General features: G+C 45.9%; 1 protein-coding gene across 1 annotated transcript in view; it reads right to left on the bottom strand.

The window, feature by feature from the left end:
* The window catches only part of UPP1 (uridine phosphorylase 1), a 42,015-nt gene extending 25,548 nt beyond the window's left edge, over positions 1 to 16,467 (bottom strand). Inside the window, exons 1-3 of the mRNA XM_003407084.4 lie at positions 16,169 to 16,467; positions 4,452 to 4,558; positions 3,471 to 3,537 (exon numbers count right to left, since the gene is read on the bottom strand). Of these exons, the coding sequence (XP_003407132.2) occupies positions 3,471 to 3,517 (47 nt within the window). The 5' untranslated portion in view covers positions 3,518 to 3,537; positions 4,452 to 4,558; positions 16,169 to 16,467. The remainder of the gene's footprint in view (positions 1 to 3,470; positions 3,538 to 4,451; positions 4,559 to 16,168) is intronic.
* Between the last annotated feature and the right edge of the window lie 1,400 nt (positions 16,468 to 17,867).

Genomic DNA, 17,867 nt, shown 5'->3' on the forward strand with positions numbered 1-17,867 from the left:
GGTGATGCCAAGCTTTTTCACTAATGGAATTGATGCTGAATCATTGTTGGAATTTTTATTATTACTATTATTTGAGAAAAAAAAAAATGTGGTGCCAATTGTCAGCAGGACATGTCAGTCTCATAATGCATCACACTTCCTGGTTACATTTTAGCCATAAAATATTTTATTCAACTTTCCAAAAATAATGCACAGGAAATACTAAATAAATGTTGCATTTGCTGCACATAATTGTTATATCAGTTTGATTTAGAGTGGGCCATATCGGTACCATGTTCTGTGAAGCACACCACACACATGGGACATATCGGTCCCATGGCCCAGGAAGTGCATCACAAACTATTTTCACTCCAAAAATAACTCATTTCCTTGAATATTTCTGAATGCCAGTAACTGTAACTTCCCAATAAGACCAATGAAATAGTAAACATAATCGCAAGACTTCTTCTCGCTGTACAGAAGCCAAAAGACATAAAGGTTTCACACAATCACTCTTCTGGGAAGCATCCCCTCATACAAATGGCTCTCAACACTCATATGTGTTGTTTTTTAGGCAGTTGCACCAGCATCCGCCATGAGGTCAGAATGTACTAAAGTGGCTCAAATGCCTGACGATAAACCTCCAGGGGTCGAAAATATAACACTGGCATATATATCCCAGGGTTCATGAAAAGGTTAAGCTCCCTCAATGACAATTATTGTTACTGTAATTATGGTTCCTCCTCTTCCTCAGAATGTCGTGAGTACACACATGTACATCAGAGAAGGGCTGAGGGGCAGGCGTCAACAGGATGTGATTAAGACAACAGGATGTGATTAAGACAACAGGATGGTGACAAAACAGGATGTGATCCGGACAACTTTGCTGCCATTTCAAAATAGAAAACTTGTCTTTTCTCTTTGACTCCAGGATGAGACAGAGAAGGAAACAAGGTGTAGCTGAAAAGCAGGAATGATATGTAAATTTGACATGTACCGTAGCACACAGCGCCCTGGAACATGTTCTAACTTACTTTCTTTTTAAAGGATCTTAAAATAAAGAGTCAAAGACACATTACTTGAAAAAAATGCTTCTCTAGTCTACACACAATTTCAAGTGCTTTTCACCTTGCTTCAGTCTGTCATTTTATTCATTTAGCATACATTCATTGAGTACTACTATGTAAAAGAAATGCGTGAAAGGCAAAATGAATGGGAATTGATCCCAGGGGTTCATCAGCAGGGAGAAGAAAACACTACCGACCATTATATAAACTGCCCCACATGTCTTCATTACTGTTAGCTGCTGTCAAGTTGGCTCCTGACTCACAGCGACCCCACGCACAACAGAACAAAATACTGCCTGGTCCAGCACCATCTCCATGATTGGCTGTGGATCGGACCGTCGTGACCCATAGGGTTTTCACTGGCTGATTTTTGAAAGTACACTGCCAGGCCTTTCTTCCTAGTCTGTCTCAGTCTAGGACCTCTGCTGAAAACTGTTCTGCATCGTAGCAACATGCAAGCCTCCAGTGAGGCGGGTGGTGGCTGCACATGAGGTGGACGGGCCGGGACTCAAACCTGGGTCTCCCCACGGAAGGTGAGAATTTTACCACTGAACCACCACCAGCCCCTTGCCTTACCCTCAGACCCTGTAATTCCATGCCTATGTATTTACTGAAAGAAATGAAATTATGTATCTTCAGAGAGGTACTTATGAATAGAGAGCCAACCAGTGCCAGGCCCTGCCCTGGGTGTGAGAAGGCTTTGACTTTGGGGTAGAAATGATATTAACAGCTTGTTGTTAAGTGCCATCAACTCGCTTTCAACCCATAGCGATCCCATGTGAACAGAGTAGAACTGACAGAGTAGAACTTTCCCTATGGGGTTTTTTGGTTGTAATCTTTACGAAATCGTCAGGTCTTTCTCCCATGGATCCACTGCGTGCGTTCAAACTGCTAACCTGTTGGTTAGCAGCCAAGTGCTTAGCTGTTTGCCCCACCAGGGTCTATAGGTATTAATTCATTTAATGCTCACAACAACCATATACACTAGATACTGTACTACTACCCCCATTTTAAAGGTTCAAAGTCACATCCCTAATCAGAGGTCAGTGCAGGGCTATGTCCGTAAGTTAGACTTCAGAGCTCTTAACCATTTAATTGGCCCTTTATGAAGGCAGAATATGACAAGTGAATTGTTGACGATATAGAAAGACAAGATAAAACAATCACTAAACAAAGGGAAGGAGTAACTCTCAGCCAAGCCCCAGCCCTCCCCCTACTACTCTAGCCTTCATCTTGTACACAAGCTTCCCCCGGCTCTCGCCTCAACCTGGCCAGCACCAGTGTGGTGGGGAGGGAACTGGGTAGGTTTGGAAATTGAAGAGTGGGCACTTTTGGCTGTCAATGACTGGACAGCATCAAGGATAATGAGTTCAATAAAAAAGTTTTCTAATCAGGTAATGTCTAAAAGGCAGCCAGAAATGCTGGAAGGGACATCAGATCCAAGAGGGAAAAAAGGAGATAGGGTGTTGTCCATGTGGATATTGTGGCCTGGATATGCGGGTACACCTGAGAGGTCAAAGAGGTGTCAGAGCGGTCAAAGAGAATTCCTGAGAATTTCTCAGGAGAGAAGTAATAAGAGACAGAAGGTACAGACAGGTCAGCGTCATAGAGCCCAAAATGCAGGTTCACAGCAGGGTCACGCACAATAGTAGAGGCAAAGGCAGAGGTGATCAGGCCTGGGGAAAGGCCACAGGAGGACCTCCCGGGTAACCCCAGCATATGGGTGGACAATTGGGTGGTGAGGAAGGCTGGATCCCCCAGCCTCAGCATTTACAGTGAAATTAGAAAATCAGTGGATTGAGAAGAAAGTATATGGAAGAATCAGGATTAAGACAAGACATTTCTGTTTTCTAGCAACGCGCAAGTATAAAAGAGGGGTTATGAGAGGGAAAAACTAGAATTATGAAAAACTGCAAAGAAATAAAGATATAAGATTCAGAACCAAGAAAGAACTGGGAAATAAACAGGAGATTATATTTATTTATAAGACTGGTCACATATAAAAATAAAACACTCCTTGACCTAGATTTGGAGCCCTGTGGCACATTGGTTAAGAGCTACACTGCTAACCTAGTGGTCGGCAGTTCGAATCCACCAGCCACTCCTTGGAAGCATTACGGGGCAGTTCTACTCTGTCCTATAGGGTCGTTATGAGTCGGAATCGACTTGATGGCGACTTGATGGTAAGTAAGACCCATATTTGAATGTTGACCTGCCTGGTTTTGTGAAAGAAAACATATCAATAGAGAGAGGGGCAGAGACTCTAGCCACTGGACACTGAGGATTTTAATGATCCTGATTATAAGCCCTTAGTCTCTGTCATGAGAATCAGGTGTTAACACGTGTCAGTTCTCAGAAAAATGCTCACACAAAGTAAGCACAATAAATACCATCCAGCCAGGCAGCAGTTGGAGCCTTACTTACTCGTGGTGATTTTCAGCTTCCTTTGTTTCAGTTCCCATAGCAGCCATGCTCTTCACTGCACAGGACTCTAAGGGAAAAACATAGCACAGAACAAAGTGAACCCACTCAATAGGGTCCAAGATCACAGGGGTAGTCAGCGAGGCCACCCTAACAGATGGAAAGGTCCGTGCAACGGTGACAGTCTTTACGTATTTGCATTGTTGTTGTTAGTTGCCATCGAGTCAGTCTGGACTCATAGTGACCCCATGTGTGCAGAGTAGAACTGTGCCCCACAGGGTTTTTACAAGGCTATGACCTTTCAGCAGCAGATCACCTGGCCTGAGTAAAGGTTTAAACCACCTGCCTCTCAGGTAGTACTTGAGCACTTCAGCATTTGCAGCTTACATTTTGAACTTGGATAAAATTGGCAAGGATTCCCTGAGTGCCTTGCCCCTGCCATTATACGTTTGCATTGTGTGTGTGTGTACATGTCTCTGTGTGTGTACAACTCTATGGAAACAGGTGTTTTTTTGGTTTGAGACCCCAGTTTGGGTGTCTAGCCTCCAAAACTTTTAAGACAATAAATTCCAATTCTTTAAAGCCACCCCCTTTTTGGTATTTTGTTACTGCAGCCTTAAGAAACTCAGATAGTTGCTCATTTCAGAAAGGAGGGAGAAAAAATACACCAAAGATGAACGGGCCTGGCACCTCACACTTTTGTAGAAAACGTACCCCACTTCCTTGTTTCCCAGCATAGCAAGAAAACTTAAAAAAATTAAAAAAACACTAACCCCGTTGCTATCAAGTCAATTCCAACTCATAGCAACCCTGTAGGACAGGGTAGAACTGCCCCACAGGGCTTCCGAGGAGTGCCTGGTGGATTTGAACTGCCAACCTTTTAGTTAGCAGCTGTAGCTCTTAATCACTACTCCACCAGAGTTTCCAGCATAGCAAGAGTCACCCTTTATTTACCTGACAGACCACACACAGGGCGGTACATACCAGTCTTCTTAACTGTCCTTTTCAGCTTTCAAGGGCAGCTCAGGGTAGAGGGCACAGTCAGGCAAAGGCAGGCAAAGGAACCAGCCCCAGGGAGTGGCTCAGAGGATCTGTGAGGAAAGAAGAGAAGGACTGAGGCTGATAGAAAGGCCAAAACCTAGTGAAAGAAAAATTATATACACATACTTGCACAGTTAGTTGATTTACTGGGGCTCAGTAATAGGAATCTCCCTTAAAACTATTTCTCTGTCTGTGTGGAGCAGGCCAGAGCTTCGCAAGACCACTCTGGAGGATGCAGCTCACATTTTCAACTTGGATAAAATTGGCAAGGATTCCCTGAGTGCCTTGCCCTTGCCAGGCTCTCAACCCCCCATAGCCTGGCGGGATGAGTGTGATCCCACTTTAGAGATAAAGAAAACGAAGCAGAGTGTTTAAGGGAGTATCCAAGGGTCATAAAGAAAGTCAAGAGAAGAATGCGAATTCAAGCCATTTTTCCCAACCCCAATCCCATTACCTCCACTGCCTGATTTTCAACCTCGTATCTCACCAATCATTTACCAACACACTGGAGTTCCATCAAGCAAAAACCAAAAAGCTTCCTTTTTGGAGAAAAAGATTTATGAGCATACTATAATAGTGTACTGATCATCTTCAGTATATTTTGAAGGGCAGAGAAAATTAGAATGGTTGGGTGCAGTGCAAATTTTACTGCAATTGCTGCCTCATTCCTCCTCACTTGGCTTTTATTCTCCTTCAGCACTTATAAAATGCTTCTTTGAAAATGCCAGCTAAGGGAGCTAAAGAAGGGAATCAGTTTTAAAGAGGTCCACTCCCTACCCGGTATCACCAAGAAGGCCAATGGCCAAGCATAATGTAGGGAAGGACATCTGTGCGGGGTAGAGGCAAAGAAGGGGCCACCTCTCCCTATGTGTGTATGGTGGGAAGGAAGGAGAGAGAAGCTGGTGGGTTGTAATGGAAGTGGATCCTCTATAAGGCCTTATGGGAGGGTCCTAGGCATAAAAAAAAAAAAAAAAAAAAAACTCCTGTTAATAATTTGAGGTCTTTTACAGCATTGAATCTTCCACCCATCTGTCAGTTTGATGTACTCTAGTGGTTTGCATGTTGCTACAATGCTGGAAGCTATACCACCAATATTTCAAATAACAGCAGGATCACTCATAATGGACAGGTTTCAACGGAGCTTCCGAAGATGGGTTAGGAAGGGCCTGGTGATCTACTTCCAGAAATTAGGCAATGAAAACCCTCTGGATCACAAGTGAATATTGTCTGACTCCCTTGGTTTAGATACACCATCAGGAAGGATTAATCCCTGGAGGAGGACATCATATTTGGTGAAGTAGAAGGCCAACAAGAGTGAGGGAGACCTTGGTGAGATGTATAAGCCCAATAGTTATAACAGTGGACTTAAACATGTCTGAAACCTGAGAACAATGTAGAACCAGTGTACTGGAATGAATTGTGTCTCAAAAATTATGTGTCAACTTGGTTAGCCATATGTGGTTGTGATTTTCCTATGTGTGATAAATCATAGTCTCTGCCTGTGGTTAAAGAGGATTAGGGTGGGATGTAACACCCTTGCTCAGGCCACATCCCTAATCCAGTGTAAAGGGAGTTTCCCTGTAATGTGGCCTGCATTACCTTTTATCTTACAAAAGATAAAAGGAAAGGGAAGCAAACAGAGAGTTGGGGACCTCATTATCACCAACAAAGAAGCACCAGGAGCAGAGCACATCCTTTGGACCCAGGGTTCCTGTGCAGAGAAGCTCCTACTCCGGGGAAGACTGACAAGAAGGACCTTCCTCCAGAGCTGACAGAGACAAAACCTTCCCCTGGAGCTGACACCCTGGATTTGGACTTCTAGCATACTAGACTGTGAGAAAATAAATTTCTCTTTGTTAAAGCCATCTACTTGTGGTATTTCTGTTATAGCAGCACTAGATGACTAAAACAATCAGGCAACATTTCGTTCTATGATACATAAAGTCTCCATGAGTTGAAGTCGACTCCGCAGCAGCCATCTATCCACCTATCTATTGGGTCCAGTAAGCAGATTTATACACAGTTGCTTTGCAGAAGTCAGGCTTCCAGGAAGTAAACCATTACTGGCAGGCTCCCAGCCCCATCCCCCATCCCCAGCACCCTGAAGTCAGGTGACCCTGGGTTCACTTTCTGGGGTTCTCTCACTCACAGCCATGTCATCCTCCCCCGGAGTAGGCAGCATGTTCTACACACAGAAACACCTTCCTGGCCACACCACAGACCTGCTCAACTAGCTGTCATTTCTCCACTGAAGAGAAGTAGGACTCTTCGTCACACAGAGTCAGTCTCCAAGGCCAGTTTCTGTCAGGCAGGCAGTGTTCCCCTATGACAGCAACCTCTCCCGGAACTCTTCCCCCTCCTAGTTTTCCTTTAGGGGTAAGGAACGGTGGAGAGGGTACAGCTCTAGGACCTCTGGCAGGGGGAGACCTAGAGGTAACTTCCCGCAGGGCAGCAGCTGAGAGGGCATCCTGAGTCCGAGCATGCCGAGTGCTCCTGGGAAGGCCCCTCGGAGAAAACTTTTTTTTTTTTTTGCAGAAAAGAACAGGAAGCCTAGAGGAAGTGCCTATCTGGCTGTATATTGTAAAGGTGTTTTCTCTTGACGCTTGGTTGGTTTTCTTTCATCTGAACCAGACAAACTTCAGATATCAGTTGAGAAAACATTTCTCTTGTCCAGTCCTTGCCTTTTGCTGCTGTAGCTGAGCTCCTTCCTCTGAGTCACTGCTCCTGCCCATTTCCGTTGCACCCTTAGTACGTGTACCTTCTCTCTTCTCCTTCCCAAAGATTACTCATCCCCATTCCCAGCCTTAGGCTCTGAATTGGTTTGCAGAGCAAATGCGAGACTCACCAAAACTCTAACTGGAGAGAAACCAAATCAAATCTGTTGTTGTTGAGTTAATTCCAGCTCATAACTGCAGAGTTCTCTGCTAAATACTTTAGGACGGGTGACCATGAATGCTGACATGTGATCATCAAACCTAATATCTATCTATTATATCAGTCTGTCCCACTTTTCTGACACCAGCTGAGTACATCAGTGCTTGTTCTCTGGCCCTCACCACCAGAGCTGGGTCAGACTGCACCACTGAAAGGGCCGTCCTCCAGACTGCCAAGTCTCCCCAGAACTTCAGATGCCAGCTGCAAATTTGGAAGTCTTCATGACACACTCGCTTCTGACCTGCTGGCTATAAATCTGGGGATTCTTTCTACCTCAGGATTCCAGCCATAAGTTCAGGAGTCTCCAAGGCCCCCCTCATTCTTGACCTTCCAGCTCCCATTACTTCCTGGGGTTCAATAGTTTGCTAGATGGAACTCAGAAAACCACTCTACTTATGACTAGTTTTTTTATAGCAAAAGAATATTTATTTTGTATCATAAAATAGTGTATTTTATAATAACTAAAATTATATTAGAAAATTATACTGCAGCAAAAATATATTGTATCAAAAAGAATACAAATGGTGAGATACACTGGGTGAGGTGTGGGAGGGTTCCCAATGTGAAGTTTCCATATCCCAAAAAAGAACGCACTATGAGTCGGAATCGATTCGACAGCACTGGGGGGTGGGGGGGACGCTCTCATGTGCATGGATATCTACCACCAACCAGGAAGCTATGGAACTTCCATGTCCAGAGCCTTTATTCAATCATCATTATGTAGGCATAATTGATTGAATCATAACTCCTTCCCCTTAGGTTGGCCTTAGGTAGTTTTCCTGGTCTGTTCAGCCTCCATCTGAGAAGCCTCATTAGCATAAACCCTCAGGTGGTCAGGAAGCCCCAAAGACACATCAATCACTGGGGAAATGCCAAAGTTTTAGAGGTTGTTTCTCTGCGACCAAGTGTAAAGACCAAATTCTTTGAGTAAAGTTAAATTCTTTACCCCACAGCTGACTTGCCTGGGACATCATGTTTGCCTGAGGAGTTATGGCTTAATTATTTCTTTTCAGTTTCAAAATAATCTGGACTAGGAGGATGAATTATAGGGCCACCCTCCTTATGTGACAGGCCAGCCTTCTCACTGAAGAGACAAAAAGAAGGAGGAGGTGAAGGAAGAAAGCCCAGTTTCATGTAATGTATTTCCCCTTAGACTAGTTGAGGTACAGGATGGGAACCAAGAGTCATCAATCTCTACTGGCAAGAGCTGTTCCTCGCCATGGACTCTTTCCTGGAGGTCAGTGGGTGAGGGGTGGGTGGAGAAAAGGTATTCACCATCTTATAAAAGGAGACCCTTTGGATGAGTAAGAATGAGAAGATAACAATTTTTATGTTTGGATCTCAAGAACTTAAGTTAAAAAAAAGAAACAATGACTAAAGGTACATTCCTTTTACCTACCTTCAAAGGAGTCAAGAAATGGGATCTACTGAATGTTCAGTTTCCTTTAATATTAAGGCCAACATATGACCCGGTAGGTTTTAGTTTAGAAAAGGGAAGGAAGAGGGGATTATGGGACCCACTGTCAGCTAAGGTAGATTCAATTCCAGATCACAGCTAACTCATCAGAAAAAAGGACCGCTTGTTATCCTTTTCATCCCAGAAAACACCTTGGGGCGTGCCCTCTCCTCCCTGCTCTCAGGGCTAGAAAGGACATGATGAAGATTTTCAAGCATTACCTTTTATTCAGCTTACCTCTGCAACTCTTTTTTAATCTAGGAGAGGTTATCATAGAAATTTAGGGAATACTCCTGATGATTGATATTTAAAATCAATTCACTGAATTAAAATGATTGTGCATTTTGGACATTTTTTATTCAACAGAAAATATATTTATAATTTCTTTCCTAATGAAATATATTTGATTTTGTAAAATAGACTTTCAGCTTCATCCTTATCTTAGAGCTAACCCCATTGCCGCCTTCTATTTCCTGTTTACTGGTTGGCTGAGGAAAGCCAACTTGCCAAACCTCCTCACTGAATTTGTCTACTGCAACCACTGTCCTTCCCCAGGAAAACCACGTTTTGGTTTCTGCCCTCTCTCTCCTCACTTTGCCAAGACGTATAGCTATTCAACATCACAATGAGTTTTGGTGCTTGCCAGGGTACTTTTGTTCACTGGGGTGAAATCCTTTGTCTTTTTAGTAACACACAATTATATAAGGCACAGTGTCTTTAAGATATCAGACAGCGCTCATCACTTCCTACATTAACCATTTAAGAAATTTAAGTAAATTAACAACCTGCGATACGCAGATGATATAACCTTGCTTGCTGAAAGTGAAGCGGACTTACTGATGAAGATCAAAGACCACAGCCTTTAGTATGAATTACACCTCCCACATAAAGAAAACAAAAACCCTTACAACTGGACCAATAAGCAACATCATGATAAATGGAGAAAATATTGACGTTGTCAAAGATTTCATTTTACTTGGATCCACAATCAACACCCAGGGAAGCAGCAGTCAAATCAAATGACATATTACTTGTTCTTGTTCTCTCACTCCCCATGCTGCAAAAGACCTGTTTCAAGTGTTGAAAAGCTAAGATGTCACACTTTGAGGACTAAGACGCACCTGACCCAAGCCGTGGTGTTTTCAATCACCTCATATGCATGCAAAGGCTGGACAGTGAATAAGGAAGACTGAAGGAGAGTAGCTGCATTTGAATTATGGTGTTGGTGAAGAATATTGAATATATCATGGGCTACAAGAAGAACAAACAAATCTGTCTTGGAAGAAGTGCAGCCAGAATGCTCCTTAGAAGCAAGGATGGCGAGACTTCATCTCAGGTACCTTCAGCATGTTATTAGGAGGGGCCCGTCCCTGGAGAAGGACATCATGCTTGGTAAAGCAGAGGGTCAGTGAAAAAGAGGAAACCCACAACAAGATGGGTTGACATGGTGGCTGCAACAATGGGCTCAAACATTATAATGACTGTGAGGATGGGACAGGACAGGGAGGGCATTGTTTCATTCTGTTGCACATAGCCTTGCTATGAGTCAGAACCAATTCAACAGCCCCTAACAACAATATCAATGAGTAAGTTGTGAATTAACCTGTGGAATAAATGAAGCCAAAAAGTCACAGTCCTCTGGATCCTAATTGAGTACCTCTTCAATTTGGGATCTGTTAGAATAAAGCAATGGGATATGATCTGGAGGTAGAGGATGGAGACCTGGGACTCTAAGAAGCTAGAGCTCAATGTGTGTAGCAAATCAGTTACCCCAGCAAAGCATGGGGGAGTGAGAGAACAAGAACAAGGTGCAAAACAGGACCCAGGATGTTATATAGTCCAGCCATGAAGAAGGGATCAGAAAAGAATAAAAGGTAAACCCAGCATCATAAGAGGAGGTAGCCTAAAAAACACTAGGAATCAGCCAGGTAAAGATGCGTGGAGAGAGGACATCCTAGATAGAAATAATACCAGAAATAAAGGCAAGAACATGTGGGGAAGAAGCACTTCCGTAGAGAGCTAAAAAGCAAGGCTCTGGGTGCGATGAAACTAGGGAGGTGGTTGAGCACCATCCTGTAGGTGATTGGGGGCCTTGGAAGGTTTTAAACAGGAACGGCAGTTAGAGATTACATGCTAGACCCATGACTCCGGCATAACAGGGAAAGCAGATTTGAGGGGGATAAAATGTGCATGAACATCAGTGTGACCAAAAGGTGGAGAAGGGAGAAGCCCAAGTAGGGTCAGGGTTCTGAGAACAGCAAGGTGGGGTACATTCCAGGATGAGGAGGCAAAATCCAAAAGACTGGTGGAAATGTGGCATTAGGAAGAGGCAGTCAGGGATGCCTCAATTCTAGCTAAGATAGGAAAAGACACGGTGTCATTACTAGGCAAGGAGGTGTGGTTGGGAGTTTCAGTTGTGGTCCCATTGTTCCTACTTGAAGTACCTGTGGGAGCATCCCCCCTGCAGTAAGATGAGGGGGAAAATGAAGCCTGGGAGTTACCACCAAACAGCTTTGAAGTGTGGGGGATGAGGCTGGCTGTGGAAAAAACTAGGCATGTGGGAAATTAGGGGCCAAGGGCAAAACTGGGAGAATCAAAAATAAGAGAATCCCAGGGCTAAAACCAAAGAGGAACAACAAGGGAAGGAGGAAGATTGCCAGGGCAGTATCCTGTCACACATTTATTTTAAAACTCTGTCTTTCAAAAATAGTATCTGATTAAAGAGCAATATTGGAATATGTAAATAAAGGTTTTGACAATATTTGTGCCCTTTGCCCTGACAGGCAAAGCTTTCATTGAGAGTTGATTGCTTTTCCAAACCCCCAGTCAACTCCAAAGCAGATGAATTTTGCTCCTGGCACCTAGGAAGTCACCGTCTCCCCTAGGTATTAAGATTTCATGAAACATTTCTTCTGACATACTACATCTGTAAAATGTAAGTGTAAAAAAAGTTTACATTTTATATTCTGACATTTCACAATGACATTCTCTCAAACTTCATACCTGGGGAAGGACAATTCCCATTTCTTGAAGTTAAGTCTTACTCTACCTGGCTCTGAGCCTTTCTATGAGTATCCGGGGCCCTCCAGCTTGTTGCCAGAACCAATTTCTTTTCTTTTAGTTTTAACCCGTCAAACACAAATTAGACAGGTAGGTCACTTATTGTGTAACCATTCATATATTTTTTGAATGGACATATTTCAAAAGCAAATTTGTGGGAGAGAATTTTTCAGTGTTTACCTTAGGGAGTAGGAAAACCAAAATGTTTCACTTTCTATTTTATATATTTGTCAAGTCAGCTCCAACTGGGGGGAGGGGTCAGCAGGAAATTGAGTTTATGAAAATGTAGATTAAAATGTTCTTTCCCTTCAAGAAATAAGAAAGCTTTTTTTAAAAAAAAAAAAAACCATTACAGCAAATGAAAGCACCCAGAGGTGTTTTTTATAAGCCAAGGAGAGGCAGGCTAAAGCAGGCAACCCTGGAAGAAACCAAAGGACAGAGAAGTTAAGAGCAAGACAGGAGCACAACAGGAGAGGTCATTAAGATACCGTTGGAAAATTGCCTCAATTGCCTTCACAGGAAATGTTGCCCTTTTACTTTGAATTTCTGACAGTATTCCTCTGTAACTCACTATCTGGGGACAGAAGCTTGGTGTGGGACAGGAACCTTGAGGTAGAAGGCATAAGACAGGCCAGTGTTCGGTGGAGGAGAGGAAGGTCACCTCAGGTCACTCGGCCAAGCACTGAATTGAAAGGGGAGAAAATGAAATAATGCTGACAGCTGGTGAGGCAGGTGAGCCCCTTCTTCTCTTAGGGCCCTTCAGATCTAAATACAAGTAGTCTTATAGAAGAATTGGAAGAGGACCTAATCCCCCATGTAAATTAGTGCTTGCATCAACTAACACTTATGTCATGGATTGAACTGTGTCCCCCAAAAATATGTGTCAACTTGGCTAGGCCATGGTTCCCAGTATTGTGTGGTTATCCTCCATTTTGTGATTTGATGAAATTGTCCTATGCTCTGTAAATTCTAATCTCTGCCTGTGGTTAATGACGTAAGATTAGGTTATGTTAAAGAGGATTAGGGTGGGATGCAATACCATCACATCCCTGATCCAATGTAAGGAAAGTATACCTGGGGTGTGGCCTGCATCACCTTTTATCTTACACGAGATAAAAGGAGAGAGAAGCCAGCACAGAGTCAGGGACCTCAGACCACCAAGAAAGAAAAGCCAGGAGCAGAGCGCATCCTTTGGACCTGGGGTCCCCTCACTGAGAAACTCCTAGACCTGGGGATGACTGATGACAAGAACCTTTACCCAGAGGCTAGAGAGAGCCCAGAGAGAAAGAGCCTTTCTCTGGATCCACTTGTGCTATTTCTGTTCTAGCAGCACTAGATAAGCAAGACAGAATTTGGTCCTGGGAGAGTGGGGTGCTGGTCTAACAGATACCTATAATGTGGAAGCAATTTTGAAACTGAATGGGTAGAGGCTGGAAGAGTTTTAAGGCAACCTTATATTGCCTTTAAAAGGACACTATGGACATCAAAGACAATTCTGAGGAGGATTCAAAAGGAAGAGAGATCTTTAACACCAGAGAGGCTTAGACAGCGAGAAGCAGCAGCAGAGAAACGGCAGCAGCAGAACCAGAAGACTGGTACTAGATGGCACATGAGCTGACCCACAGAGCGAAAGAGCTGAGTGCCTTTGGGCAGGAGGCTTCCTGGCATAATGGGGTGCCTCCGGACACTTGTCGGTGATGGTGACGCTAGGCTTGCCCACCTACCAATCAAGAGAGCTGAGTGCCTTCTTGCCTAGGTTTACTGGCAGAGTGTGGTGCCCTCCAGGCACTTACCAGTAAAGCTAAAGAGTTTTGGAACACATATACAAGCAAGGGGGGAATCCAGGCCAGCCCAAGCAGCTGAGGGCCCAGAGGCCAAGGAACCAGGTAGCCGAAGCTGAAGAGACAAGAAACACCAGATATAGAGCTGTCTCAGTCTCAAAGGGTAGGGCTATGACCTCAGGGGTTTCAAAGAGTGGGGCCACAGCCTCCTAGGTTTCAAAGACTCAGATCTTCACCAGCTCAGTTCTGGAGTGTGGGGCTGCCTTTCACGAGTGCCAGTGGGATGAGCACAGATTCGCCACCCAAAGTTGAGGGGTGGGGCTGCCACGCCCAAGGGGCAAAAGAGGCCAAGGGAGTAGGGTCACCACTTAAGACAAACTAGGACAATGGGGCCACCCAAATCTGAGGAAGCAGAGTTGTTGTCTCAGTGGGCCTAGAACTTGGAGCTGAAGCTCAGGTCCAAGGGGCCTCCACCCAGAATCTGGAGAGTGTGGCCAATACCCAGAGCCTGGAGCACAAGGCCATTGCCTAAATGATATTAGAGAACAGAGAATTATTTTTAAGCCTTGAGAGCAAATGTAACGTGTTGGGCTGACTTGTTGTATGCCTGTTATCCCTTCTTTCCCTCCAATTTCTTCCATTTGTAATGGAAATATCTACCTTGTGCCTGTTTCACCATTGTATTTTGGAAGCGGATAAACTTGTAGATTTCACAGATGAAGAGGAATTTTGCCCCAGGAGATTTTGGACTTGGAGTTGATTTAAGACTTTTGGGATGATATGATGGGGTGAATATGTTTTGCATACAGCAGGGACATGAATTTTGGGGGGCCAAAAGGTGGAATGTCATGGATTGAATTATGTCTCCCAAAAATACGTGTCAACCTAGCTAGGCCATTGTGTGGTTGGCCTCCATTTTGTGATTTGATGTAATTGCCCTATGTGTTGTACATCTTACTCTCTGCCTGTGATTCATAACACAAGATTAAAACAAAAACCTGTTGCTGTCAAGTCAATTCTGACTCATAGTGACCCTATAGGACAGAGTAGAACTGCCCATAGAGTTTCCAAGGAGCTCCTGTTGGATTAGAAATGCCGACCCTTTGGTTAGCAGCTGTAACACTTAACCACTATACCACCAGGGTTTCGGTACACAAGATTAGGTTATGTTAAAGAGGGTTAGGGTGGCCTGCATCACCCTTTATCTAACAAGAGATAAAAGGAGAGCAAAGGGAGCAGAGAGGAAGGGACCTCATGCTACCAAGAAAGAAAGGAGCAGTCCTTTGGTCCAGGGGTCCCTGTGATGAGAAACTCCTAGAACCGGGGGATGATTGATGACAGAGCCAACAGAGAGAGAAAGCCTTCCCCTGGAGCTGTCACCCCGAATTCGGACTTCTAGACTGTGAGAGAATAAATCTGTCTGTTAAAACCACCCACTTGTGATATTTCTGTTACAGCAGCACTAGATAACTAAGACAACTTAAAAACTTACGACAGCAAAATTTCTTTTCTGAGCTGCCAGACAATTCCATGGCAATATTTTAAGCTGTAACATTTTGTTAAGTGTTGAAATTAATGTGTGGTCCAATCCATGTAACACTCTTCAAAATGTAACTTTACTCTCTCTCCCATAAAAGGAGGAAGGGGGCGTTCACTTCACCACTGACTTTACCAGTTCTTCCCTGCTTTTCTGTGGGCGCCAGGTAAGTTTCACAGGGCTCTCACACGCACCTTCCAGCGGCACAGCACTGCTCTCAGCCGGAGCTGAACCTGCCCTGGCCCTGCCCTCCTTCCTCACTGCCTCCACCTAGTGGGATCCGCACCTGGGGACTGAGAGGGCTGCGCGCGGCAGGCTGCAGGGGTCGCCGGAGAGAAGCCGGCTGTGAGAGAACGGGAGGAACTACATTCTCCTGGGGCCTGTTCCCGCGCGCCTTCCGAGCCCAGCGTCCTTGGGGCTGCTTCCCTCCCGCGCTCCCTTCCCGACCCCACGGCCCGCGTACCCTCGCCCTTCCTCGCTGTTCACCCTTCCCTTCCCGGCCCCGCGCACCCTCCCCGCGCGTCCTTCCTGTTCACCCTCCCCTTCCCGGCTCCGCGCGCCCTCCTCGCGCGTCCTCCCGGTTCACCCTTCCCTTCCCGACTCCGCGCACCCCCCTTGCGCGTCCTCCGGTTCACCCTTCCCTGCGCGGCCCCGCGCGCCCTCCCTGTGCGTCCTCTCTGTTCCCCCTTCCCTACCCGGTGCCGCTCCCAGCGAACTCTCCGCGCACGTTGTCCGGCCCCGAAGCAGGCGCATCCTTCCCAGCTAACGGCCCAGATAAGCGTGCTGGCTAAATGGGGGCATTGCTAAGGCACCACACCTCAAAGTGGGAATCCCAGACAGAGCCACGAACTCCCGCAAGGGCCGGGAGCCGCCGCACTCACGCCGTACTCACCAGTCAGTCCCGATCTGCAGCACCGAGCGCGGGGACCTCTTAGACCCGCTTCGCCATCTTCTCACACCGACGCCAGCGACAAAGACCCAGGGGCCGAGGAAACGGCAGCTCTGGGAAGAATCGCGGACCAAGCGGCAAGCGGTTGAGCGCGGGATGGTCTACGTCCCTCCGGAAGATTTAAATAAAGTGACGAGCGGCGTAAGTTCCAGGTTAAAAACGGTGGGCCCCGCCCAGACCGCGGTCACCAGCTGGGCCCCCGCCCCGGAGGTCAGTGTCCCGCTCCAGCCCCGCCATCCCTTGTCCCCGGCGGGGGTGTGCAGACTTGGCAGACCGCGCCCCGGGTTGTGCCTCCCGCGGCGGGATACGCCCCGCACCGGCATTGGTGACACCTTTCTGGGAGATCCCGGAAGATTGCCTGAGCCTCCACCCGCTCTTGTCTTCCTCCTTTGAAAAACCTGCCAAACCCAACCCGGTCGAGTCCATAACGACTCCTAGGGACGCTATAGGACTGAGTAGAAGGGCCCCAATAGAGTTTCCTAGGAGCGGCTGCTGGATTCGAACTGCCGACCTTTAGCACCCATAGCACTTAATCACTACGCCACCAGGGTTTCCTCTTTGGAAGCTGTGGGCAATTGCGAAAGCCCCGAAGACTTCCCAGGTATTCATTAAACCAATGGCTAAAAAAAAAAAAAAAAAAAAAAACCATTAAAGCTTTGGCTAAAAAAAAGACTACAGATTAAATCTGTGAGCTGTTTTTCTACCCGTTTCACAGCTGAGTCCAGCAGATCAATGACCAGCCTAGGGTCACAAAGCTAGTGCAGGAGCCCATGTCTGTCAGTCTGGATGTAAGTCACCCCAACCCCTTGCTGAGAGCAGCTGGGAGCAGCTGAGAGAAAGTACCAGAGAGAAATGAAAAAGTGGATGGGTGACCAGAAATGTGGGGCTGGGCTGTGGTCTGCTATGTGTTCCCTTGGTCTCTCTGGGCCTCGTTTTCCATTTTGGGAAGTTTTTTGGCACCTCCCTGATCCAGGGAGCTCCCCAGTAGCTGGCGGAAAGCCTGAGGGCTCACCTCAGGTACTTAGGACAACGGAGCACAGAAAGGAAAAGTGACTCGTTTGATCACTCAGCTAAGACAACAGGACTGTGCCTCAAACCTGGGGCTACAGACTTTGGGTCCAGAGCCCCAGCCCGATCAAGCTGACCAGGCACCACCTGCCAGCTTTGCTCTGCTCCTTCTCACACACCAGGTCCTGCCACAGGTTTCCCTCTCTCTGCTTCCCTGCAGAAACTCTTGACAGGAGGACAAAAGCCCCAGAGGAAGACAGCAGTGCCAGCCCGGGAGCAGGCCAGCTCAACCAATGTTTGCTTCCCAGATGGGAGATATGCTCATGGGAATCTCGGTGGCTGTCAACAGAGATTGACACAACATGGGTTGTGACCTTGTGGAAATAAGGACTCGTGTCCCTTCTCTTTCAAGGGGCAGTACGTGAACCAGGAAATCAAACGCCAAATACTTTTAGGTAAAATGAAAGCCTTGTAAATATGACACACTGGAAACAAAATTCTCAGGCTGTTTCTAATCCGTGCCTGAAAAACACTGTATCATCAGTGTTGGCAAACAGGAGCAAACACAGCCCACCAGGTGCCTGGCGCTCTAGCTGTAGGTACTAGAAGAGCCTCCAAGGGACCAAGGGTGTGC

Source organism: Loxodonta africana, chromosome 8 (assembly GCF_030014295.1).
Source record: "Loxodonta africana isolate mLoxAfr1 chromosome 8, mLoxAfr1.hap2, whole genome shotgun sequence".
Classification (NCBI taxonomy): domain Eukaryota; kingdom Metazoa; phylum Chordata; class Mammalia; order Proboscidea; family Elephantidae; genus Loxodonta; species Loxodonta africana.